Source organism: Macrobrachium rosenbergii, chromosome 48, assembly GCF_040412425.1.
Source record: "Macrobrachium rosenbergii isolate ZJJX-2024 chromosome 48, ASM4041242v1, whole genome shotgun sequence".
NCBI lineage: Eukaryota > Metazoa > Arthropoda > Malacostraca > Decapoda > Palaemonidae > Macrobrachium > Macrobrachium rosenbergii.
In genome coordinates, this window is record NC_089788.1 from 36,691,928 (window position 1) to 36,713,731 (window position 21,804).

The window sequence follows — 21,804 nt, forward strand, 5'->3', positions numbered from 1 at the left end:
CTGGAATATCATCATAAAATTGTTTAATTAGACCACTCAGTCCCCATGCTTAGCCTTGCATATAGCCACTCCAAAGAAGCTACTCTTAAACAAGAGATAACTGTAGCAAGGGAGAGTACAAGAAGTTGGCCAGCTAGGTAAAAAGTGCCCAAAAAGAATGGATGAGAAGTAAAAGGCAGACAACAATATATGTGGGAGTAAAGTGGACAGAGTAAAAAATTCTGGTTACCATAAATGTTGTGCTGTACTAAGATTATAGAAGTAGCATCCACTTTTGTTTTTGACATTTACCTTTACAAATAAGAGCAGGCAACTGATAGCACAGGCTTTTTCCTCCACCCGTGGGCATGATAAGAATACAGTCAGTGCCAGAAAGCGTGGCATTCATAGCAGGTAGCTGATAAGGACGGAACTCAGATATGCAGAATACTGAATTCCTCATCTCATCTAACTTGGACGACCATGGGAAATCTGTGGGGACAAAATTGTATACAGTACCTGCATTCCTTTTATGATACAGTAATTGTACAACTCTGAATTATCTAATATTTCAACAATCTCAAATTTCTAGTAACAAAAATGACATTTTTATAATAAAATAAAGTTTTATATATACTTATCAAGTAATTGCATAGCTATTAGTTTCTATTCACCGGCAGCTAGAATTTTGAAATTCGCGGTAGTGCTACTTTCGTTTTGGCTAGGTGGGTGACCCAGCCCACTTTCAGGGTAGGAGAGGAACCAGCTTAGCAAACGATCTCAATATTTTTTATGCCTTCCTAACCATGCGAGGGGAGGAGGGAGGGCTTTGATTATGTAATTACTTGGTAAGCATATATAAAAGTTTACTGTATTTTATTATAAAAATGTTATTTTTATATAAGCTACTTACCAAGTAATTACATAGCTGAATCCCACATTGCAGGAGGTGAGATGAATGGATTATCTATTCTAGTACAATAAAATTGTAATATAAAAGAAATAGAAGAATTGCTAGCATTGGTTAAAATGCTTGCTGGTTCCTTACCTGTTGAGAGAGCTGCTGCAGGAAAGTACTGCCTCTGGATGGCACTCCTCTTAACATATAGTGGCGTGGCGGTGTAGCCAGGAGTCGCCTGCTACATTAGTGGGATTCCTTTGTTGCAATGGGGTGTCTGATTGCACACAAAGAATAACAAAGTTGCCCCTGCCCTGGGCACAGTACCAAAAACAAAACCAGAGAATAAAAATCACAATCGCCTATATCCAAACGTTAAAGAATACCGTTACCCAACCACTTATAGACAAAAAACTGGCAAGCACTCCAAATACAAAGTACCCCAAGGCTCCCCTACAACTCGACACCATGAATCAAGATGAGAAAATAGGAAGGATGAAGGAAGACTTCCTACACTCCTCCCAACACTATACCAGCAATCGAAATACGATGCAAGGTACTGTAATTTTCATAGACAGTTTCAATGTTACGCAAATAATGAGCTACAAACACCGATTTGCATTTCCAAACGCTGTTTGTATAATAGAGGTAATAGACAAATTATGCCTAAAAGCCAAGGACATGGCAATTGCCCTCACTTCATGCGCTTTAACTTTCACTACAGGCAACACATCCTCCTCAATTTGAGAGTGCGCCTCTAGAATTAGATCCTACATAAAAAATGCCAAGGCATATTTCAAAAGAGGGTGAGAAGGATTCTTTACTGAGCACCAAAGGTTGCTCGAAGACCCACAGATCTTTTCTGTTCTAAGTAAATAGTATTTCAATGCCCTTACAGGGCAAAGAGCTCTGTAGGTCCCCAAGACCTAGAATATCTACTAAACTTTTAATAATGAATGAGCGAGGCCAGGGATTGGAAGGGGACTCATTCTTAGCTAAGAATCCTAAGGTAAATGAGCAAATTGCATTACCCTGAGAGAATCCAATCCTTTTATCAAAAGCGTGTAGCTCACGTACCCCTCTTGACAGTCGCTAACACTACTAGGAACAGTCTCCCTAGTTAGGTCCCCTACAGAGATAGGCTGCAGAGGTTCAAAACCTGGTTGTAACAGCCACTTCAGAACCACATCTAAATTCCAGGCTACTAGCTTATCATGTCGAACAACTTGATGAGATCAGCAAGATCCTCGTTAGCGGAGAGATCTAAAGCCCTATGCCTAAATACAGAGCTCAACATTGCCCTGTAGCCTTTAATGGTTGAGGTAGAAAGGCTCCTGGAAGGCTTCAAATAAGAGCAGGAAATCACTTATTTCCGCTACAGGTGTCTTAGAAGACGAGATGTAGTGTCTCCTGCACCAGTCATGGAAGACTGTCCACTTGGCTTGTTAAACTTTGCTTGAGGAATGTCGTCTACAACAAGCAATAGCGTCTGCAACTGCCTTTGAAAATCCTTTCACTCAAACCAGTCTGTAGACAGTCTGAATGCGGTCAGAGTCAGGGTGGACAGTCCTTGATGGAACATTCTGAAATGTGGTTGTTTCAATAGTCTGGGTCTTTGAGATAACAGCCTTGGAAAATCCATGAGAAGTTCCAGCAAGTCTGGGAACCATTCCTGTGCTGGCCAGAATGGGGCTACTAAAGTCATCTTTACATTCCGATGATTCCGGAACTTGTTTAATACTTCTCTCACCATCTTGAATGGGGGAAAGGCATAAAGGTCCATGTTCGACCAATCTAAAGGCATTGCGTCCATCGCCCATGCTTGTGAATCTGGCGCTGGCAAACAATACAGAGGGAGACGATGGTTCTTTGCAGTCGCAAACAGATCTAGAACCGGCCTTCCCCACAGCTTCCACAACTCCAGGAATACAAGAGGGTCGAGAGTCCATTCTGTGAGGAGAACTTGCTTCCGACAGCTGAGTTCGTCTGCTAACACGTTGAATCTCCCCTGGATAAATCTGGTTAGGATCTGGGTTTGATTCTGATCTCCCAAATGAGTAGGGCTCTTGCTGCTTGGCAAAGGGTAAACAAATGAGTTCCCCCTTGTTTTTTTATATAGGACAGAGTCGTGGTATTGTCCAAGTGGATGGTCACTGTCTTTCTGGACATCTCTGATGCAAATGCTTGCAATTCCCAGGGAATTGCCATCAATTCTTTCACACTGTTGTGCCACTTCATCTGTTCTGAAGTCCAAAGGCCTGAAACTTCCTTGTCTCCCAGGAGGGCTCCCCAACCTAGGTCTGATGCGTCTGAATAAAACACTAGGTCGGGGTTCAGAGGGAGGAGCGATTTCCCTTGAGAGAGCTTGTCTCTTAAATTCCACCAAGCGAGATCCTCTTTTATTTCCCTTGCTATCAGGAAAAACAAAAGAACCCGGGTATTTCTTTCTGTTCCAGTTGATTTTCAGAAAGAACTGTAAGTTTCTCATGTGTAGCCTTCCCAGGGACACGAAATGTTCCATGGATGACAGAGTCCCCAACAGGCTCATCCAGCTGTTCGCAGAACAGGACTGAAGGGCAAGAAATTTGTCTACCTTCTGAAGGCACAAGTCTATCCTTTGGGGGGAGGGAAAAACCCGAAAAATCCGAGAGTTTATCCTCATCCCCAAATAAGCTATCTCCTGAGGAGGAGTCAGTTGAAACTTTGGGAAGTTTATCAACAGGCCCATATCCTGGGCGAGATGGAGGGTCTTGTGAAGGTCCTCTGCACATTTTTCCTTCAACTGGGAGCGAATAAGCCAATCGTCGAGATATAGCAAAATGTTGACCCCCATCAAGTGTAACCATTTCGATATTGGGGCTAGTATACGCATGAATGCCTGTAGGGCCATTGACAGGCAGAAGCAAAGAGCTCTGAACTGGTACACTTTGTGCTGGAACACGAACCTTAAAACCTCCTCGAGTCCTGATGAATTGGGCCATGGAAGTAGGAGTCTTTCATGTCTATCAAGATCATCCAATCTTCCATTGAATGGATGCAAGGACGGACTGGGACGTCTCCATTTTGAATTTTGTTTTCTGCACATACAAGTTCAGAGCACTTACATCCAGAACTGGCCCCCAGCCCCATGAGGCTTTGGGGACTACAAACTGCCAATTGTAGAACCCCGGAGAGGAGGTTTCCTCAACTAGTTCGACTGCTTCTTTTCAAGGAGAGCTGTCACTTTTTGGGAAAGGGCTGAAAACCTCTTGGAGTTTGACGAGTAGGTCGTCAATAATACAAGCTTGTTGGTTAAGGGAGGTTTCTTCAGAAACAGGATCGAATAACCCTCTCTCAGGACTTGAACAATCCAACTCTCCGCCCCTCTCGCTTCCCAGTGCTCCCAAAAGTGGAAGAGTCTTGCCCCCACAGGTGTGCAGAGGACTAGATCCTCACTTAGGTGCAGGTGGTTTATTGGAGGACTTCTTGATTGCTCTAGGGGTGAAACGGGTGTTCCCACGAGGTCTGGGGAAGCCTCTTTGTCTGTCTCTGCCCCGAAAGGGCTGGGGTTGAACTGGAGAAACTGTCCTAGAGGTGAAGGCCAGAGACTCTCTAAGTCATCTCACTGATTGCGTGAGAAGGTCCTGAGTAGACATTTTCTGCAGATCAGAAGCAATCTGCAGCACAGTCGCCTGAGAGAAAAGGTGCTTCTTATCAAGAGGAGAGTGAGAAGAGGAGCGCGGACTTCTGGGAAGGTGTAACTCCCAGCGTGGTGCAGGAGCACCAAAGCCCCCTTTTCTTGAGAATTCCCATCACAAATAGCAAAGATAATTCAAAAGAACCACCTCTAATTCCTTTATCTAGGCAAAAGATGACCCCCGAAAAATCCAAAGAAAAGTCTTCGGAATAAGAGGGCAATCCTTCAATTTACGGCCAAGAGCTCCTACTGCCCAGTCGAGAAAGCTGAGAACTTCCAAGACCTTAAATAAGTGTCTGATAAGGTGGTCCAATTCCGAGGCTGAGAAGAAAATCTTGGTTGAATTGAACGCCAACCATCTGGAGAAGTCAATTAACTTGGAGAAGTCTCCCTGGGAGGAGGCAGAAGCTCCCATGGATGGGGCCTCTCCGGTTGCATGAGAAAGGTATCTTCTCTGCAACAATCTAGACGGAGGACAACTAAAAGAGGCTCTTCCCTGCGCCCTTTTGCTCAAGAGCCAGCTTTCCACTTCACGGAGAGCTTTCTACAGCACCATTTTAGGAAGCCTCAAAGAAGTCGTCTGATTACCATTAAGTACGTCAAAGCTGGAGAAGCCGGAGCTGCAGGAGAGAAGAAGTCTGGAAAAGTCACCGGCAGAAATATGAGTAAAGAGGCATCCGCCAAAGGAGGGGTAACAGGATCCACTTCTTCCTCAGAAGAAGAAGAAATTGGCAGCCGTTCCACAATGGGCTGGGGAGCCGATGGCGCTTTCTGAATTAAACCCAGGATATTATCCACTTTGCTTTGGATCGACTGAAAAGAAGGATCTAGAACAAAGGGAGCCTGTTGCGCTGCAGAAGACGAACAAAGACGTAACTGGGAGTGAAACTGCAACTGCCGGAGCAGGAGTAGGCAGCACAGAAGAAGACACGGGAGCTGCCAAAGAAACAGACGAAATCGGGTGCTCGGAAGCAGAAATAGACTTGGGCGCCAACAGAATATCTTGCTGCAAATGGTGAACGGGCGCCAATGGGAGCTCGGGAGATGATGAACACTCAGGAGCCAAAAGGCACACACGTGCTAGCGGCCGCTCAGGACCCAAAGTGTGCTCGGCTAAGGGGTGCTCAAGAGACAATGGTCGCACAGAAGAGGAAGGGTGCTCGGAAAGAGCCACTCAACAAGGAACAGCACGTTCAACTGGAGGAGGAAGTTCTGGCACCAAAGAAGATTCAGGTAAAGCTGATTGTTCAGGAGCTACAGGAACAGAAGCTGGGCACATGGGCACTGGTGAGTGCTCCGACATCACTATCTGCCTAGGCAAATCCTCCAAAACTAAAGATGGGCACTTAGAAGAAAATGAAGTCCTCACTGCAGAAGAGCGCTTACAAGCAGTAGCACACTTAGAAGGCTGAACTTGTCCCACTAACTCTGGATGATCCTGGGAGAAACATTCCAGACTATCCCAAAAGCTACAGGAAGGAAGATGTTCTGGAGAAGTTTCTTTAACCTTCTTAACAGGAACTGCAGGAGGCTGAGAAGTACCTGGGCGCGCCTCTTCAAAGGGCAAGATTCAACTCGAAAACGCCATTGGCGCCTAGGTCTGGAATCACTGCTGGAAATACTAGATGAAAGACATTCCAATCCACTTCCACAGAGACACCTTTCCAGCGGCGCTCTGTCGTAACCTGGGAATCGGCAGCAGATACGACTGAGGGGACAACTGCCTGTGGGCAGATCCCATCGACCTCCTCTGGGCTGCCAGTTTGGCTCCTCCCAGGTTTAGGGTAGTTTGCCAGGGATCTTGGCCTAAGAGAATCAGCGGGACAGACAGCCACCTCCTCCACTAACACTTCACCATCACCTTTCACATTCACTTTCTCCATCAGGGCTTCAACAGAAGCACCAGTTTTCTCTATTGTGTTAACTAGTAAACCAAACTTAAGATTAATTCTAGACTCAAGGCTGGTAATGAGGTCGGGATCAGGAGTAAGGGAGCCAGGGTGTGGAGTGATTGGTACAGATTGAGCCAGGGGATCAAGTGGAACAATAGACAGAGAATCATAATTATCAGAAAAAGAATTCTGCAGACACCTGTCTAGCTAAAGTCTTCTTGCTACTAGCTCTAGCCGCTGCTTTCCTCTCTTTATCCCTGTCTAATTTGGTCAAATGACTACGCAAAGTCTTCCACATTTTAGGATCCCATGAAACACATTCCCCACAAGTCAAATCAGGGGAACATATTTGAACCCTGCAAGATGTACAAAGAATATGAGGGTCATAGCAGGCTTTAGTCACTCTTGTATTGCAGTCTTTACTGCAACACCTACAACTTTGAGAGCCTGAATCAGACATTGTTGACAAGTCACGAGTCAAAGAAAATCTCAAAAATCGTCAAAATCAGTAATATTGGTCTCCGGTGAAAACTTGACACTATCTAATTGTGCTGAAAAAGGCTACCATAAAGAGAATACTTCACCAGTGATTCCAAGATCAAAAGAGAGGAGAAATTCAAGAAAACTGCTGCTGCCAATCACTGTAACCACAGCCATCAGCCAGCAGAAACATATTGAGATCGTTTGCCAAGCTGGTTCCTCTCTTACCCCGAAAGTGGGCGGAGTCACTCGCCTAGCCAAAACAAAAGTAGCACTACTGAGAGTTTCAAAATTCTAGCTGCCGGTTAATATAAACTAATAGCTATGCAATTACTTGGTAAGTTCCTTACATAAAACTTTATATTTTTAAAAAAATTCAGCATTTAGCTATAATTACCAATAATAATATTTAAAACAATAATTTTCCATGCATACAGACACATCTTTTGCTACAGCTTTTATTGTCAGCAGAGCAGAAATAAAAAGTATTAAACTGCTCATTAAAAATCCAGCAAAGGTTAACAACATTTGAGAGAGCCAAACCAATAATAAAAATAAAAACCCTGCATCACTCTTAACTGGGTTTGTTGACTAAATAGTACTTACTCCAACTGGAGAGCTGGGATGAGAAAACTAAATATTAAGAGCGGGGATGTACTACTTGGGAATCATATCATACTTAACATTTTTAAATGTTCATATGAATTACAAACATTTTCCTCTTACTAAAGCCAAGCAGCACTTCTGATTACTGTGCTTACATGACTACAGTGAACCCCCAGTATTCGCGGGGGATGCGTCCCACACACCCCCGTGAATGGGTCAAATCCGCGAATGCTTAAAACCCCTCTAAAAACACTTAGAACTGCCCATTTTGATAGCTTAAACACAGAAAAACCCTGTAAAAATGCTTATACCTGAATATTTTAATAGTTTTATCACAAAAAGTGCATTTATGCATGAAAATTATATGAAAATACAGTAATTAGTGAATATTTCTCAGTGAAAAATACCGCGAATTGGCGAATTTTCCGCAAATGATGACTAGATATGTTCCACAGAGAAACCCGCGAATGCGTGAGTCCGCGAACGTTGACAACGCGAATACGGGGGGTTCACTGTAAATATCATCAAACCAGCACTTTGTACCTGTAATTATGTTAGGATGTATATTTGTAGCTGTTACTTAGGTGTTTCTTGTACAAGTCTTAAAACTGTCATTTTTTTCTGAATGTTGTAAGTTTTACGCTGTCTATCACCAACACTGTAACCATAATGACTGGACCAAATCCCTTTACTTTGAGCATGTGATATCACAGCTGCACACTGGTTGACTGACCCAAGATAATGTGAAGTATGACTATTGTCATATGCATAAAAAGAGAATTTTTCTTGGGGGATGAAACTGGGTACTAAATTGTTAAGGGAGAAGAGTATGCACCTGAAAAATGCTCCTTGGGTACCCAGCCTTCTGCAACCAATTGAGGGACGAGACAATGAAGCGCTGGGAATCACCGAGAAGCCATCAAGATTGTGAGAATTTTACCTAGTATTTCAACTGTTGTATTGCCTAGATTATTGTGTAATCTAAATTTTGATTATGTAGTATGTTAACCTCATTATGAAATACTGTATGGAATAGAAAATTTAGGTCAAAGGTCAAGCGTGGGAACCTGAGGTCATTCAGCGCTGTATGGGAAATTGAAGTTAAAAAGGCTTTAAAGGTGTAACAGGAGGAAAGCCTTGTAGATGCACTAAGAAACAATTGTTAGGAAAGAGTGGAAAGTAAGATGGAAGAAACTAAATATGAATGGAGGTACAGCAAAAGGAATAAAATGGGTTGCAGCTAGGGACCAAAGGAACACTGCACAGAATCTTAAGAAATGCCTACAGTCCACTACATAAGGTGCACTGATGGCACTACCCGACTATGGGGAACCTCATTAGGTTCACTCATGAGGAGCTCTTGTAATGTGTGTCAATCAATATTAGGTTTAACTTGAAAGTTTTCTAACTACCAGCTGGTCTTTTTGTTCAACTTTTCCTTTACTTTCAAAATAAATTAATTTCACTCCAATTGGGTATAATCATCCATTTTATCATTTCTCTAAACATCATGTTACTTTTCAACTATAGCTATTGAAATGCTGACCATGGGGCCTGTCCTAAAACTAGTATTTTTGTGTTATCTCACTTAGTTTGTGCTAGCTAACATCAATTGTGGGGGATAGTGGCGAGTGATATTTTTGTTTAATGATAATTTGTGAAGTTAAATCTGTGGGGAATCACCAAAATGGACATGTTTAACAAGCATGAATTTACTGAGAAGCCTTCAAAAGAATACTTAAAGGATATTTCTAGGTTAGATTGGCTGGCTTTAGGTAAATATTATGGAGTGGAGGTTAGTGAAGGCTTTAGGTAAATATTATGGAGTGGAGGTTAGTGAAGGAGACAGAAAAGCTGGTATAATTCTTAAAGTGAGTGATTATTTGATTATAAATTATAATAATAACAAATGAGAAAGGGTAGGGGATTATGCAAGAGATAAGGAAAGTTCTAGTAACTAGAATGAGTGAAAGTAGTAAGGATGAAGAAGGTGCTACAGCAATGAAATGTAGTAAGCATAAAACTGAAACAGAAGTGAAAGGTATGTCAGTAAAACAATTTAAACTTCAAACAGAAATTCTGAAACTAAAACTGGAGAATATGAGACAGGAAACTGAAGCTGAGAAGAGGAGACTGGAAATAGCAGCAGAGAATAAACAACATGAGTTTGAAATCAAAAGACTGGAATTGTTAGCAGCTATACGTGGTGAGAACAGCAGACTTCTAAATGCTGAAGGGGATAAGTTTAATGTAGACAGTGTGGCGAAGTGTATTTGCTGAGACAGAAACAGATTCTTTTTTCCTTCAATTGAAAGGTAGTAATGCAAAGGGTATTGGGTATTGGAATTCTTGTGTACAAACTTCTTTCAAAGGGACAACAAGGAAGTGTACGTAGCAATGTCAGTGAATGACTCGAGTGACTATGAAAAAGTGAAGGCTGAGGTGATGAAAGCATATGCATGTGTCACAGAGTGGTAACAAGAGAAGTGGCACACATGGCGAAAATCGCCAAACCAAAGTCATATAGAATTTAGAGAAGAGCAGAAGGTATGGTATAAAAGATGGGTAGGTGCAAAGAAAATAGGTAAGGATTACATAAAACTGGAGGAATTGATAATGCTAGAACAATTTAACCCTCTAACGCCGAGCCTCTATTTACAAAAACGTCTCCCGTATGCCGGCAGCGTTCGGGAGTTAGCGCCGAAGTGGAAAAAAAGTTTTTTTCAAAAAATCACAGCACGCTTAGTTTTTAAGATTAAGAGTTCAATTTTGTCTCCTTTTCTTTGTCATTGCCTGAAGTTTAGTATGCAACCATCAGAAATGAAAAAAAATATCATTATCATATATAAATATTGAAATATATGACCGCAAAAAAAAATTTCATATATAATTTTATACAAATCGCGCTGTGAGCAAAACGGTTAAAGCTATCGGGTTATTTTTTTTTCTTTGTATTGTACACTAAATTGCGATGATTTTGGTATATAACAAATTGTAAAATGATCAAAGCAACACAGAGAAAATATTATCACAAAATGATGCATGAATTAATAACGCACGGACGTAAAAAAATGTTTTTTCAAAATTCACCATAAATCGAAATATTGTGCTAGAGACTTCCGTTTGTTGTTGAAAAATGAAGCTAATTGATTGAATATTACTAGACTGTAAGTGTTTTAGCTTACAATTGCAGTTTTCGACCATTTCGGTCAAGTTAAAGTTGACCGAAGGTCGAATTTTTTCTATTTATCGTGATTTATATGAAAATATTTCAAAACTGATAAAAGCTAAAACCATGAGTTATTTTCTGTTGTATTCTACATGAAATTGCACACATTTTCATATACAAAAGTTTATGTAACGACTAATATAAAACAGTGTGCAAACATTAAGACAACGTGACGAAAGAATTTCTGAGATGTTCGGCTGAGTTATCGCGCGGACGTAAGGAAAATGTTTTTTTCAAAAATTCACCATAAATCGAAATATTGTGCTAGAGACTTCCAATTTATTGCAAAATTAAGGTAAATGATTGAATATTACTAGAATGTAAGAGTTTTAGCTTACAATTGCGTTTTTCGACCATTTCGGTCGAGTTAAAGTTGACCAAAGGTTGAAATTTTGGCAGTTGTCGTGATTTATGTGAAAATATTTCAAAACTGATAAAAGCTACAACCATGAGTTATTTTCTGTTGTATTCTACATGAAAATGCACACATTTTCATATATAAAAGTTTATGTAACGACTAATGTAAATGATGCAAACATTACGACAACATGTGAAAGAATTTCTGAGATGTTCGGCCGAGTTTTCAGCGCAGATGTAAGGAAAGTTTTTTTTCAGAAATTCACCATAAATCGAAATATTGTGCTAGAGACTTCCCGTTTGTTGACAAATGAAGGTACATGATTGAATATTACTAAAATGTAAGAGTTTTAGCTTATTATTGCGTTTTTTTACCATTTCAGTCTAGTTAAAGTTGACCAAAGGTTGAAATTTTGGCAGTTATCGTGATTTATAAGAAAATATTTCAAAACTGATAAAAGCTACAACCATGAGTTATTTTCTGTTATTTTCATGTTAGTTAGTTATAAATGATTTGTTTAACAGACCTCTGAACTCTTTTTAGGGTTCTTCTCAGGCTGGGATTTCAGTGACACACATTTCCATATATAAAACTTTATGTAACGACTAATATAAAACGGTGCAAACATTACGACAACGTGACAAAAGAATTTCTGAAATTTTCGGCCGAGTTACCGTGCGGACGTAAGGAAAAAGTGTTTTTTTTTAAATTCACCATAAATCGAAATATTGTGCTAGAGACTTCCAATTTGTTGCAAAATGAAGGTAAATGATTGAATATTACTAAAATATAAGAGTTTTAGCTTACAATTGCGTTTTTCGACCATTTCGGTCAAGACAAAGTTGACCGAAGGTTGAAATTTTTTGTCGTCGACGTACGGTACGTCCACTCGGCACCAACAGACAATTTTAGTCGACGTATGATACGTCCAGTCGGCGTTTAAGGGTTAATGTTAGTATTCATCCTTCGATAAAAATGTGGAGGAGGATGGACAAGTAAGTTTGAAGATGGTTTCTGGTTCAGAAAGCCATTGTCAGAATGGATAGGCTGTAAAAAGAGTACAGTCGTGAGGTGGGATGAAAGGATGGTGAAAGTGTTTGAGAAACTGAAAGAGGAAATGGTGAAGGATGTGGAGTTGGCTTACCTTGACTATAGTGCAGATGCAAGTTAGAAGTGTACATGGATGCGAGTGGAGTGTCAATGGGTGGATGTTTGATGCAGATACAAATAGTGAATGGAACTGAAAGAAATAGAGTGATAGCATTTGTAAGAAAGGCATTTAGTTCGGCAGAGCAAAAATATTCTACTACTGAGAGAGAACTGGCTGCGCTACGATTTTGTGTGAAAGCATTAAGACTGTTTTTGTATGGATTGAGGTTTGTGGTGCGTATGGGCATCAACCTCTAGTGTATCTGCAGAAAATGAAGGGAGCGGATGCTAGAGTTGCATGAACAGTAGAGGATTTGAGTGGCTTTGATTTTGTGGTAGAATATATCCCCGGTAAAAGGAATATTGTTGCAGACATGATGTCTAAACTACCTGGGGGAGAGAAAGAAGAGAAAATTAAAGACATAAGACCAGAGTATCTGCTGAGAGGATTGGCAGAAGCATGTGAGAGTAATGGGGGTGGTGACTCGATGTTTGAAAGTGTGTGGTATGGATTTAATGATTTGGTAAGTGAAGGTCTGAAGGTGCGGGTGCCTGTAAGTATGAATGAACTGAGGGTAGAGGTGACTGAGGAAGTTTGCAAGAGGCCTAGATGTTTGGGAGTGTCAAATGTGGAGCAGTATCAGAAGAGTCTGAGAGCTATGATGTGTCCTGCAGTAGCCCTATTTCAGGAGGTTTTGATGGATGTGAATGAGAAGTATAAGGTGATTGTGTCCATACATGTTGGGGGTGAGAAACCTATAGTGTATTGACATGAGGGAGTGAAAGAGAGTGAGCATGAGTTGCATCTGCAGTGTTTGAGTGGGTTAGACTATAACTGGGTTGTACAAAAAAAAGAGCTATGAAAGGAAGAGTGAGAAGGAGGAAAATGTTGAAGAGAGAATGTCAAAGTTGTTGGAAGTGGAAGATGATAGTGAGGAGTTAAGTGAAGGATGTTTGGTTGGTGAAGGAGACAAGTGTCAGTGTGTACACAAGAGGGAGAATAAAATGATTGTGGGAATCGATATCAGCGGAAGACAGTGCTGTGGTTTGGTTGACACGGGAGTGAAAATTGGTGAATGTGTGTGTAATTAGGGATGTTGAGAGAGTGAATTGGAACATTAAAAGGAGAGCAGTGAATGTATCAATAAGAGGTATAGCAGGGAGATCGGTTGGATGGGAGAAAGTGAGGTTGAATGTAAAGTTGGGAGTTTGAGGTGGAAGCTTGTCTGGTGCTACTGGGAGATGAGCAAATACTGTATTGTTTCCTGTTTGGGATGGATTTCTTGAGAAAGAATGGATTGGTAGTGGATGTTGGGAAATTAGTTCTGTTGAAAGATGCAGTTATAATAGGGAAAATTCAAAGTGAGGCAGTAAATATGGCCAGGTTTGTGTGGATGATTGACAGTAGTCTGAGTGAGGAGGAGGATATAGTGGAGTTGGACAGGAGATAGAATGAATTGCTAACAACAGAGGATGTTGAAGAGGTGCAGCGGAAGTGTTTGATAGAGTGAGTTGAGGAGGTGTATTAGAGAGGGAGTACCTGGGAGAAGATGGCCTTTGTTGTTGAGTAAATGGATGTGGTTTGCTGAGAGATTTGTGTTCTGTGAAGTAGTGTATTTTGCAAGAGAGAGGATGGGAAAGCTGATGAATGTTCCAGTGTTCTCGATGAGTGGAGCAGTGGAAATGTGTATGTTAGTCCATGAGAAATATGGACATGTGGGGAAGTTTAAGTTAGTCAAGTGAATGTTTTTTCCCATATTTAAGGAAAATTTGTACGGAAAATACTGTATTAGAGAATGTATGCTAGTCCACCTGTTTTGAATTTTGAAGCTGAGTATGAAAGAACTGTTTGCGTTCGTGGCAACTGATTATGTAACTTTGCCAGTAACTGCAAGGGGAAATGTAGGAGTGGTTGTTATGGTAGATCATGAGAGTAAGTTTGTGAGCTGTGCAGCTGTGAAGAATAAGACTAGTGAGAATGTTGCAAGAATGGTCAGTATGGCCTTGTTGCCTGCACGTGTGAGGAAGCCGGTAAGAATATTGAGAGATAATGGGCCGGAGTTTGTTGGTAGACCGTTTGAGCAAATGTTGAGAGATGTTGTGAATGTCGACTGACAGAGAGAATGAATGGGATTTGTTGTTAGGAAGAGTGGTAGTGATGTATAATGGGTCAGTACATACAAGTACTGGTATGCCTCCAAGTGATTAAGTGATGAATTGAGAGGTATGTTAGAGCGAGGTTGGATCTGAATGAAGAGGAGTGGGGTATGTGTGGAGACAGGCGAGTGAAAGGTTTGAGGTTTCAAAGTGGGAGATAAGGTGTTGAAGGAAGTGGCTGAGAAAGGAAGATTGACAGTGAGTAAGATACGTGAGAAATATGAAGGTCCGTATGTAGTGAAAACGGTGTGGTCAAATGGATTGAGTTATGTGTTAGAAGACAGGAATGAAGGAAATGTAAAGGTAATAAGAGCCCACTATAATCAGTTGAGATGGAGAGACCCACCAAAATACATAATGGAGCATCCCATTAGGATGTTGTTAAGAGAGGAAAAGGAAAAGGAGAGTGAAGAAATAGAAGATATAAATTAGGGAGATAAACAGGCGCTGTTGGTGGAATGAAAGGGGTCTAAAGGGAGAAGAAGTAGAAAGTAAAGTTACGTTTGCTAGGTTGTTTGGAGAGAGCGCACGTGATGGGTTGTTAGATTTTGATGGATTTCAGAAGGATGTGGAAGGAGTGAACTTGGTGAGTTCAAGGAATGTAGAAGATATGCAAGAATTGGAAGGACTGGAAACACCACCAAGTCATGAGAAAGACGATATATACAGTGTGTGAGAGTTTCCTTTGAGTGAAAGTGTTAGCAGTACTAGCAAGTGTGAGTGAGGGAGTTTTGGATAACTTAAGTTGGAGCCTAGCAGAATTAAGTGAGAGTATAAAAGAGATGACAGAAGTCATGTCGGGTGTTAGTGGGGTTGGAGCAGACGGAAGTCTCCAGAGCTTCAATCAAGCTGGTGTAAGTAGTTCGGAACCAAGACTGGGTGAGTGTAGTGCAGTTGGAGCAGAAGTGAGTGAAGAAGTGGTGAATGTGGGGACATGGACCTGAAGTCAAGTTCCAGTTCCGGAGTATGAATGGGTAGAGAAAGGGATAAAAAAAAAGGAAATGAAATTTCCTTTACTTTAATAAGGGGGAGTGTGGTGGTAGTATGGAAAATTGGATTTGTGAGAAAAGGCTTGTGTTTTTTAACCAATTGTACTTTTGTTTTTTCATTTCATTTATTTTTTCTGTTAGTGAGTATGTACTTTAGTTTCCATATTTATTTTTCTTTTTTTATTTGCAGTTTGCTTGAGTGTGTTAGGGTAGACTTGAGTGTGTTAGGGTAGACTGAAGGGCTCCCCTTCACCTAACTGTGGAGTAAGAAATCAAAGAAGTGCAAATGTAAGAGCAGAGATTTTCCTTCAGAGGACAGTAGAGCAGAATATTATGAAAGGGGCAATGACACAATAGTGAAAGAATTAATTCAAGAGGAGCAGTTGAAAATAGAGGAAGAGATAAGGCAGAGGTGAGAAAAAATAGGGAGAGAACACGAAGCTGCCAGATTGCAGAAACAAAAACACTTGGTCAGGCTGCCCTGTTCCTCCATAAACAATGCTAAGTCCTAAAAGGTGCCAATCTCGATGCGCAGAAAATAAAGTTCGACAGCAGTTGGACAAAAAATCAGGTGGTGATCTCTCCAGTAGGAAGAAGGATATTGACGAAATAACACTGGCTGATGTTGAGCAAGCTAACTTACATCTGAAGAAGTCTCAGAGACCATAGTTGGGGGAACACTATAGTATTAAGATTGATAAATTAGTTAAGGTTCTTTTGGCAGTTGTGGGAGGATTGTGGATTAAGATTGAAGTTAGGAAAAGTTTTGATGGTCGTTGTAGTACTAAGATTTATAAATTAGGTTAAGGTTCTTCTGATGGTTGATGTAGTATTACAGTTCATAAATCAGGATATGTAAAAAGAGTTTTCTTTAACCTCTGAATCTGTTCCCATCATCCTGCCTCAATTGTGTCAAAGAAAAAGCCCCTACAGTATGAGTGAGGTGAATGAAAGTGATGAGAAAGAAAAAAGTAAGAAAACTGAGGGAAAGAAGAGAACATGAAAGGGGAGACATGTGAAGAAAGAGGAGGTGAGTTCCCAGAGTTAGTGTTGGACTCTGAAGTTAAGAATGACTGGAAGAATGAAAGTGGTAGTAACAGTAGTGAAGACAGTAGTGAAGTTCCAAGAATTGAGACAATTAGCATTGGTAAAGGAAGAGATATATGCGAGTTTTCTTAACAGTTCGAAAGGTATTGTGAACAAAAGCTTGGGGAGAATGATAGCATAAGGGGGAAGCGGCTGGGAGAGTTCCCAGAAGGGCGGTTGAAGTTGTGCTAAAAGAGTATGTGGGTGGGGTGACCCGGGTACGAGTCCTTGAAGGCTCAGGTGATTAAGCAGGTAAAGAGAATGAAGGGAAGTGTTATTTACAAGGTGGATGATAAGTCTGAGGAGGCAAGGATAAAGCTGGTGAAGAAGTGAGTCTGATGCACATAGGCTGGAAGCTTTGGCCAGAGGGAAGTTTCGTGATGAAGGGATTGAGGAGAATAAACACCTGCAGAAATTCTTGGCCACAATCCCAGAGAAGATTATGGTGATTTTGAATGAGAAGAAGAAAGATCAGAAGTGGTGATTGGGGAGGGTTTCAATTGGGAGGATGTTTTGGAAATCCTGGAGGACCTGAGAGTGGATGATGAGGAAATGAAAGAGATGTACTGTATGCTGGGTCTGAGGTGGTAAGAAGAAGAATGCACAGTAAAGCTCCAAGATTCACATTCTCACAATTCATGGACTCAGCGATTCGTGGAATTTTCTGTGGAACCTACCTATAAATTATTCGCAGCAAAAATCACCCATTTGCGGATTTTTTCGTAGAGCAATATCCTGTATTTTTATATTATTTTCGTGACTAAATACTGCACAGTCGACCCTCGTCAAGACAGACTAATAGGGGGGCCAGGGTGTCCGCCTTAGCCGATAGTCAGGTTTAACCGGCAATATCTATCTATATCTATAAATACCTATAAATATACTCTACTTCATTATTTTTCTAGAGTATGAATGTAGAATGTACCAATGTAGAAACGTTTGAATTAAGCCTCATGGTAAAAGATGAAAAATGAAGAATAAAACATGATAAAAATGATAGAATTCTGCTGCACATATAGATTACTAGGCCGAGACATGAACACATAATTGTTAAGTAAAAAGAAGTGGAGTCTCTAAAATGAAAAGTAAGATAATGAAATTTAGATTACAGGTACACAATCCTTTACCCAAAATCCTTGAGGCCAGATGTGTTTCAGTTTTTGGAATTTTTTGGATTCCAGAACTGTGGGGTCAGGAGCATATCAAACATCACTATTGCAGCAAAAACTTTTTTTTTCCTTTTTTCATATTTTTCATTTTAGTTATTTATTCATTATAGCTTATTATTATTTATATTAATATTAATATACTGTTAAATGAATGTGAGATAATATTAAGATCATCAATAATAAAATAGTGGGACGATTAAGACCATAAGTTCACTAACACACTTTGCTTTCAACAAAAACATTCCATAAAATGCAAAAATATACATGATCAAAATAACTGTAATTCAACTTGTGAATTTTAACAATAAGTAAGACTATAAAATACATTTCATCATATCAATCCTGGAGAGGGTTGTTTTTTACTGTTACTGACACCGTCATCAGTTTGCAGTCGTAAATCTGAGGACGGTCGGGGAATAGGATCCGCAAGTGATGATGCATCACCACGACAGACTGTTGTGGGATTTTTCATACAACTATATTAAAGTTAAGATTATTGTTGAATTCATGTTTTCATGAAGAAAAATTATATAAAGCAAATTATTATTGTTGAATTCATGTTTTCCTGGAGAAATAATTATATAAAGCAAATTATTGAGTAATTTTGCCATCAGCAGTCAAATAACCATGATCATGGCAACGTTAAAACTTAGTGCCGTCATGACATGTCTATAAATAGACCAGAAGTAGAGGGCTGCCACTGGCTAGCAGATCTCCATGGCAACAAGCCAGCCAATCAGGTTTTAGCTGTATTCTGTATGAGAAAGAACTTTTGCTCAGAGAAGCTGACGATGACATAAGTGTGTGTGTTTTGAATACAATCTTCTTCCCAGCTTGTTCCCATTTTTATATGGGGTCACCGTTTCGGATGAGCCGTTTCCATTTATTTCTATCCTGCGCCTCTGCCTCATCAATTCCCCTCTCACGCAGGTCTCCCCTCACACAGTCCTTCAATCTCCTACTTGGTCTCCCTCTTCTTCTTCTTCCCTGGACCTCCATCCCAATAGTATATCTACCAGCGTGGTCCTCATCTCTCCTCAACAGGTGTCCATACCATCTCAGCCTCCCCTCCTGCACTTTCTTTGATATTTCCACCACCCTGGTCGACCCCCTAATGCAATCATTTTGGATCCTATCCTCTCTCGTCACCCCAGCTATCCACCTAAGCATTCTCATTTCTGCCACAACCATCTTCTTCTCCTCTGCCTTTCTCATGCTTGCTGTTTATGTGCCATACATCATTGCCATTCTTACCACCATCTTATGAAATTTTCCTTTTCACCTCAGCGGTACTCTTTTGTCACAAAGAACTCCGGAGGCCGCTATCCAGTTGTTCCAGCCTGCCTGTACCCGATGTTTTACTTCTTCTTCCATACTTCCTCCAGCATTAACAAAGGATCCCAAATACTTAAAATTATCAACTCTCTTTATTGGTTCTCCCCCAAGCTGAATACTTTCCCTATCACCCCCCTCATTGGTGGTACACATATATTCTGTCTTAGATCTACTTATTCTCATTCCTCTGTCCTCCAGTACTTGTCTCCATCTTTCCAATTTCATTTCCAGATCTTCCCTGCTCTCTGCGCACAGGACAATATCATCCGTATACCATATGTTCCACGGTACTGCCTCCCTTACTTCCTCTATGATAACATCCAACACTATGTTAAAGATAAATGGGCTAAGAGCCGACCCCTGGTGTAATCCTACTCTCACCTCAAAACCCTCCGTCTCCCCAACACTGCTCCTCACTCTGGTAAATACATTCCTGTACATCTCCTGTATCAATCGCACGTACCTCTCTGGCACCATCCTCTCCCTCAGGCTCCTCCATACCTCTTGTCTCAGGACTTGGTCATAAGCCTTTTCAAGGTCAATGAATACCATATGTAGGTCCCTTTGTTTTTCCCCAAATTTCTCCATTAGTTGTCTCAGACAAAATATACCATTTGTTGTGCCCCTTCTCTTCATAAATCCCATCTGCTCTTTACCTATTTCTACTTCTTCTCTTAGTCTGGCATCTATAACCCTTTCCAGTATCTTCAAAGTGAGGGACATTAGTTTAATACCCCTATAATTACCACACTCTTGGGCATCTCCTTTCCCTTTGAAGATTGGGATCAGTATATTCCCATGCCACTCATTTGGTATCTTTTCCTGCTCAAGGATCTTTATCATAAGATCGTAAAGTATATCCACTCCCTCATCCCCTAATGCCTTCCATGCCTCCACAGGTATCATATCTGGTCCGGTTACCTTCCCATTCTTCATCTTCTTCAATGCATCCAGCACCTGTTGCTTAGAGAACCTCATCACCATGCCAATGTTCACCTGCCCATCCCCTCTTATTAGTCTATTATTTTCTTCATTTAACAGCTGTTCGAAATATTCTTTCCATCTCTTCACAATGTCTTCCTCCTTTCTAAGTACTACCCCATCTTGATCTTTTATTTGTTTGATATGTGTAATATCTTTGGTGCTCTTATTTCTAGCCTTTGCCAGCTTGGTCATCTTATTTAATCCTCCCTTCGTCCCCAGCTCATACACATCATCATACGACTTTGCTTTACCTTGGGCTACCACCTTTTTCACCACCTTGTTTTTCTCTCTGAACCGATCTCTGTCTTCCACTGACTGTGACTCTTCCCATCTCTCCTTTGCCTCCTTCTTATCTTTTACTACTTTCCCAATGTGTTTTGAATACAATACGTAGATTTTAATGGAGTACGTATTTTAATGATTACACGAAGAATAGAATGAATCCCTTCTTATTACTCTGAGTGCAAAATTGTTGGTTCAGAGATTCTTCAGCAACAAAATTCTTCTCTTTAATCTCTCGAGGATGGAATTACACTAAATAGGGGGAATTGGCAATTTTCCTCTCTCTCTCTCTCTTTCTCTCTCTCTCATGTCATTTGCCACATAAACATAAGTACTGTTCGGTAACTCAGCTTTTGTCTTCGTAAAGTTTACCTTTGTCATGTCTTTTCTTTCCTAAAAACCATACAAGGTATCGTACTGTAGCTACCTTTCAGGCAGCATATAGGTAAAACTGTCAATGCTCAGTGATTGGCTATGATACTTCCTACCCTTTAAGACAACAGCGTTTCTTAATGACGGTATGTGCTGTGTGCAAGTTAAACTGGTTACAGGTTAAAAGCATTTCAGTTTAGTACAGTATAAATACAGAATGGTATATTTAAAATAAACATATAAATGAAAAGTATTTTTTCTGGGCTCGACCTGTGTCACCCAGTGAAATGGTTCCAATAGCACACATTTCTAGGTATAACTATTGCTAAATATACCAGAGAAAAAAGCTATCCATATTGCCGGGGTTACTACCCCCGGATCGAGCACCATAATGGTGTCGGTATGCACTAGGGGTGAGTGGAAGCCACTATCACAGGTCTTCATCCTATAGATTCCTCTATTCTCAAAGTCCCAAATTTGGGTGTGCCGTACTAAGGATTGCCTCCCGCTCACCCACTAGGTCTCCCACGCGAGCGCCATCTTCATTCCAATCTTAGCACAGCTACGAGAACACGTGAATTTTTGTTTTGTGATTGTGTTCCATTTTTGGCTAATCATCATGTCCTCCACCGAGAGTTTCCCACCACCTAAGTTGAGTACTATTTCTGATTGGTTTGTTTAACGCAGAGGCATCGTAGTTTTGAATTGTACGTTAATATTGTTCACCAGTGTAAACAGTTCTGTTCGCAGCCGAGCATGGGCTGTATGTGTGCCTCTTTCCCGTTTTCGACCTTCAATCTCAACTTTTCTATTAAAAGAACGAATTCTCCTAGTTTTTATCTATACTCCATTCAGTTTGGAGCTTGATTGGAGAATTTACCAGGTCGCTGGTAGGAGATAAGAAACCGGGTATCACGACAGAACTAGGCTCACCCTTTTCTGATAATAGAATTTGAGTCTTTTTATCGGTCTCCTTCCTCCACCAGCGAGCTGGTTCCTTCTCGATGGTGTAAATTATTGGATCATGATGATAGCGGATATGTACAAGGATGGATGACATGTCCATTCCTGGATTAATTTATGCATGTGATTCGGCGTCAGGGGTAGGCCATCTTGGTATCTAACGTTACCTATATAACCCGTGTTTCCTGGACCTTCTCTGC

The 21,804-nt window shown here is 40.7% G+C and overlaps 1 protein-coding gene and 1 pseudogene across 4 annotated transcripts in view; both read right to left on the bottom strand.

The window, feature by feature from the left end:
• Positions 1-21,804, bottom strand: part of LOC136831343 (ATP-dependent DNA helicase Q1-like) — a 443,841-nt gene that overhangs the window by 333,003 nt on the left and 89,034 nt on the right. For 3 of the 4 annotated variants that reach the window (XM_067091647.1, XM_067091649.1, XM_067091650.1), the window contains exon 3: positions 292-471. The exons of the other annotated variant lie outside the window; for it this stretch is intronic. In XM_067091647.1, coding sequence (XP_066947748.1) covers positions 292-471 — 180 coding nt within the window. The remainder of the gene's footprint in view (positions 1-291; positions 472-21,804) is intronic. 4 annotated transcript variants of the gene reach the window in all.
• On the bottom strand, positions 18,515-19,939 carry LOC136831646 (uncharacterized; annotated as a pseudogene).